Below are 6,221 nucleotides of genomic sequence, written 5' to 3' on the forward strand. Positions count from 1 at the left end.
AACGTTGGCTCAATAAAATAGTATAATTCTACTAAAATAGTATAATTTGAGTTTTTTTTTATATTCAGATATTCCTTTTATCTTATATAATTATTATTTATGGACTGAGATGGGATATGAGTTAATATTTTAAGGAGGTGATTAGAATCTAATACAATAGCCTTAATCTTCTCTGCATTCAACTCAAGATCATATGATTGTTTTTTGGTGTTTTTTTTTTTACACTTATTGTTGGATCAGTATTTTCTAAGCTATATCAGAAATAAATTTGCAAAAATATTGTAAAGCTATTTTAAATACCAAATCTTAAAAAATTGAATAAAATTTTGTTTATTCTATTATGCATGAGAAATTGAAAAAAGGCAATAAATAAACCAGGAAAAAAACTAATGATCATTAAAAAAAAAATTCTTAAATATTAATGCTTGCTTATATATTTAACAATTGTAGGGAACATGAAGAAATAACAAAATAAAATTTTATTTATAATCTTAAATACTTCCTTGAGACTGCTTAATGTTGTTTAAATAAATAATTTATATCCATTATAGTCTCAAAACCTTTTATTTTATTTTCAAGTCCGATGTTTCGGCCAGTTCAGCCATCCTCACGGACAAACTTAATACAATTTTTGAACTAAATAATTTAAAAACACAACTTCATGCAGACTATTCAGCCCAAGATGTACAAGCATTGTTCTGATAAAATTTAACAAATAAGTGACTGTGATAAAGAATTTTAATTTTTGTTTTAATGTGAATGTTGACTAATCAGAAATTGTTGAATTGACCTGAGGAGAATAGCCTGTATGAAGTTGTGTTTTTAAATTATTTAGTTCAAAAATTGTATTAAGATTATCCCTGTCCGAACGACTTCGGACTTGTAAAGAAAATAAAAGGTTTTGAAACTATAATGGATGTAATTTATGTATTTAAACAACATTGACCAGTCTCAAAAAAGAATTTAAGATTATAAATAAAATACTTTTTTTTAATTTCTTTATGTTCCCTACAATTATCAAGTATTAATTTTTATTTTAATGACAATAAGCGCTGCCTATTGTGCGCAAGCATTAATATTTAAGAATATTTTTTTTTAATGATCATTAGTTTTTTATCCTGGTTTATTGCCTTTTTTCTGTAAAGAAAATATAAGGTTTTGAAACTATAATGGATATAAATTGTATTTAAAAACAAAAAAAATATTATATGTAATTTTTCAAGATATATTTTTTATAATAGCCAAAAAGTATCTTAATGTTTGTTTTTCTGAGACTTCAATACTCTTTTACAGTCCAATGTACCCTAAGGTCAAAAGTTAATAAGAAATATAAATATTTTATGGAATAAAAGTTATTATAATAATTTAATCACAAATAATACTTCGTAATACTGGGAAAATTAATTCAACTCAACACTTATTTTCTCTGTAATAAATACTGCCTACACTTTTGAAATCTATACTGACTATAATCTTTTCTTATTTAACTTTAACAGGGAGCTAAGCTATGTATCTATACAGCTATATAGCTGGATCTACATGTTAGCAACTTGCTGCAAATCCAAAATATATACAAATAATTGGACAACAAAAAAAGGAACAAATGCTATCCACACGCTTGTATGTTCCAAAGAGTACATTACCTTCAATAAACCCATTTCCATTATAAAAAGAAATTAAATAAAGATAAGCAAAATCAAAGGAGACTTAAATCAGATCTAAGTAGGTAGTAGATGAACAATATCCATAGTAGTACTATATAACTTAAAAATTCAACCTTCTTCATAGGATTTTTATTTGGGTATGGGGTGGCTCAGTGGTGAGGTACGGTGCTACTAACTCCAAGGACCTGGATTCTAATCCAGCTGTGACAGATAATTGTATATTCTGTAACTATAACTGTGAGTCAACCTTGTGGGTTCGGGAACTCTGCAGAGTCCACCCTGCCTCATAATGTCTGTATCCTTAATAGGGGAAAAATCTGTTGGTTGATCATGATTCTGACTAAATCACTTCCTTGTACAACTGCTGATCTAGTATCAGTACTTTACACAAGTACATTGAATTGGTTCGTGCCCAAAAACCAACAGTCAACGGGTCAGCTACAAATTTAGCTTAACTTATACCAACCCATCCACACACCTGCGCAAGCACTAATTTGTCATATTTTGGCAAATGTGTAGCAGCACCTTAAGGCTGGAAGGATAGCAGGAGTTGGAGATTTGAAAAATTGAAGAGGCACAAGCAAGACTCAAAACTATCCCTAGGTCATCACTCAAATGATGTGCGACTACTACTAGTGTATCAAATAAGTTATTAATATGGCTTACCTCATTTTTTGAGTGCACTCGATAATGAATTCTAATCTACCTTTATATGATATTATGCAAGGTATTTGCGATAATATTAAAAATAACTCTATAATTTTTCTATTCATTCCTTGGTATACTTTACTTATATTTTGCCTCTTTATCATCTATTATTGTTACATATATTTTCTTCCACTCAATTTTCATTTCCTTTTCATATTTAAATTTTTAAATTAATAATAACTAATATGTTCATACTTCTTTGCATTATATAACTTCATTTTTACTTCATTTTCTTAATTATGTTATTTTACACACTTTTTCAATTACCTATGTATACATTTTATTTCCCGCTTCTCTCATCACTTCATTTTATCAATCCTACTTTGTAAAATTATTCTGTTTATACTTTCTTTTTTATTTTTTTATTTTTCTATACTTACTGTGGTTGTTATCTTGTTCTGTTTTTAGCCCTGAAGAAGGCTAGAAACTCTAGCCGAAACGTTGGCACATTAAAAATAGGTTAATCCAACTTATCTCTCATAATAATTAAAAATAACAAATACAAAAACAAAAGCTTACATTAATGGAGGACAGATCAAGACGTTGGAGCTTCGGGCAGTGCGAGACTAGGAACTTGACATGCTCAGCCGACAGACCTTGCCATCCTGTCAAGCTTAAGCCACGCAGCTCTCCGCAAGAGGAGGCAAGTTTATCAAGAATAGTTGGAATGCCGTCGAACTCCCAACCACCTGTAATTTTAATCATAATTCATTATACTAAAAAAAGTGAATAAATAAACTACAGTCTCAAATTTTATAACACAAAAAGAGATTATTATATTTTCCTCATTTATAGGAAGAATTAGTAAACTTGAGACTGAGTTTTAGAGGTCAACATCAATACCAAGACTATTACTAAAAAATATGACAAAATAGATTGACCCCAAGTATTAGTTTGCCTCCAGCCTTGAGTTTTAGTTATGATATGAAAAAAAATTGTCAATATGGCTCGGAAAAAAAAAATGTGGTTGGCCCTTTTTGAATGTGGGTTCAATTAATTTTCTAATATGCTAGAATGAAAATGGAAAATTCCAATTTACAAATTTCTATTATTGAAATAGTCTGACAGGATATTAATGCCAAAATCTTCCTCCTTAGAAGTTTTATTTTTGTTTGTTTGAAAAATAAAAAATATCTAATTGTAAGGAATAATAAACAATAAATACAAAATATTAAAGAATTTTATGAATAAATAAAGGAGAAAAAAAGAAAAAGAAAAATAGAAATATCTGATTCTAACACAAAAAATTGAGACCACCCAATCTTACTTAATTGCATCATGGCTTAGTTATCATTTGTTAAATCTTGTATTCTTGGAAGGAACAATATTTATTGTAATATCCTCTTTTGTAATAAAAAATTATTTTTTTATGTATAGATGGTTTTATTTATATTTTATTTTAAGTATCAACTTTAATATTTATTGATTTGTTTTATTAAACCAACCAGCTAACCAATTTTGATCAGTGAAATATGGAGTAAAAATACACTGTTCAAAATATTCAAGAAGGTGGTGTACGCGCCCTTCTGAAGTCTGTTGAATTGCTGTTATGTTGAGAAGATATATTAAAATTGTTATTAACTTTTGTTATTTTCTATCATTATTGTATTTAGACTAAATTAAAGAAAAAATATAAGAGGAGAAGAATTAAGTAAAAATCTACATAAAACTAAAAGAAAATCACAACCAAAAACTCAAAATCGTAGTGCAACAATCGATATTTATACCGAACTTTGAGGCATGAGAATGAACAAAGGAAAACAGGAACACTTGTTTGCCAGGATAGCAGGTGAGAGGATGTCTCCTGGAAGCTGGTGGTGCTGACCAACTTTTGTCTACTATCAGTGGTAGATATTTAGCAAGAAGACTTCAAGTGTCACCATTTATCCAAGAAGATTATATTTTACTGTGTGTTCCTGTTGTAACGATAAAGATGACTCTTTAGATACGCTCTTTATTTGTCAACACAACAATATTTACACTTAACATATATAACAAAACATTCATAATTATTATTAACAGAAATTTTCAGTTTTGTTTTTACAATGAAAAAAAAAAACACCTAGTTTGTCATTGTTAATTATTAATTGATCATATGGCGAGAGATTTCAAATGGGTTTGCCACTAAAACAAATGTAAAATAATGAAACATTAAATGAATTATAAATAAAAATAGATTTAAAAGAAATATACTAGGGAAATAAAAATGTTGATAATAATTTCCTCAGTGGCAAACCCATTTCAAACAGTTTCTTTGCTAATGTCGACTAGTGCCGCTGAAGAGGTTGATATAATAATAATAATCTTGCCACCACAATATCATTGCAAGAAGAAAGTCACTCTTTGTTTGAATCGCCGGGAGAGAGAACGTCTGTAGGATATAGTGGGTTCTGGAATCCTTTGTTTACTGTCAGAGGGAGCATCTTGAGAAAGAAGACATCAAGAACCATCAATCATCAAATAAGATTATATAATTGGTTAGTTTGCTCTACCTAGGATTTAATTATATTTGTAAAAGTAGCCATTAATTTAGTTAAATGTCATTGGGTTCTGATTGTCTGGAAAGCCCGTCCTGAGATAATGTTATATAAATTAAAATAAAATTCTCATATCTATTCAAAATTTAATTTATTCACTAAAATTTTGTAATCATCAAAGCTATATTTGAGATCTAAGAATAATAAAAACTATCAAATTTCCTAATATTTATTTTAATAAATCTAAAATATTACATTATATTCGTTATTGCCACCTCGATAAACCATAAAATACGGATTTTTATAACAGGAAAATAAAAAATTTTATACATAATATTCTCCTTTGCTAGTCGTCTTATGGTTTATTTTTTTCCGAAAATCACAAAAATAGTATTAACTTCAACACAATCTTCCTGATCTACACAAAATTTGGAGACTTATGCCCTTTTCATTCATTTGAGTCAACTTATTCCTTCCAGCTATTTTTATTACCTCAATAAAAAAAAAAGATTAATTAAATTGTTTACAAAAGCATAAGCATAATAGCTTGTGAATGAAAGTTTTAAATTAGGACATATCAAACTAAGGCATGATAGTATAAATGTAGTTTTATAGTTAATGGATGATTTGAAAATAAGAAAATATGAAAAATTTAGTATATATGTAAGTATAGTTGACCGTAAAAATTGATATATAGGGAAATGGTCAGGGTTGCGGTCAATAGTGAAACAAAAATAGTTTACAACTATTTATTTTCCAACGTTTCGCCCCACTTTGCAGGGCTTCATCAGGGCTAAAAAGATACAAAATGAAACTATGTTAAGATAAAATATTACGTATATATATTTTACGTATTTTTGTATGAAACTATTGCTCTTGCCTTTGTTACTTGTTTTTTATTCTTTTCATTGTATCTTTTTATTTTTATTTCTATCATTTTATCTTAACATAGTTTCATTTTGTATCTTTTTAGCCCTGATGAAGCCCTGCAAAGTGGGGCGAAACGTTGGAAAATAAATAGTTGTAAACTATTTTTATTTCACTATTGACCGCAACCCTGACCATTTCCCTATATATGAAAAATTTAGGTCTACTGGATAATGGCCAATGGCAAAAAGGTTAGAGAAATGGAAACGTGAGATAAAGAATCAAAAGAAGTTACGTTTTAAATTAAATAAACAAATAAATAGAGATGAAAAAAGAATCATTAATATCAAGCAGAGTTGGGCAAAAATTAGCTATATATGAAACTAATAGCTAAACTTGCCCTGGATACAATATTTATTTATCAATGGGTCATTCATGAATAAGGGTCGTATCCATGGCGATTTTAGCTATTAGTTCCAACTATAGCTAATTTTAGCTAATATTA

General features: G+C 28.4%; 1 protein-coding gene across 2 annotated transcripts in view; it reads right to left on the bottom strand.

Moving 5' to 3' along the window:
• The window catches only part of Fbl6 (F-box and leucine-rich repeat protein 6), a 49,526-nt gene that overhangs the window by 26,764 nt on the left and 16,541 nt on the right, over positions 1-6,221 (bottom strand). For both annotated transcript variants that reach the window (XM_067048274.1, XM_067048275.1), the window contains exon 4: positions 2,892-3,061. In XM_067048274.1, the coding sequence (XP_066904375.1) occupies positions 2,892-3,061 (170 nt within the window). The remainder of the gene's footprint in view (positions 1-2,891; positions 3,062-6,221) is intronic.

Source organism: Halyomorpha halys, unplaced genomic scaffold (assembly GCF_000696795.3).
Source record: "Halyomorpha halys isolate HHAL.00 unplaced genomic scaffold, Hhal_1.1 Scaffold745.1, whole genome shotgun sequence".
In the NCBI taxonomy this organism is placed as follows: Eukaryota; Metazoa; Arthropoda; class Insecta; order Hemiptera; family Pentatomidae; genus Halyomorpha; species Halyomorpha halys.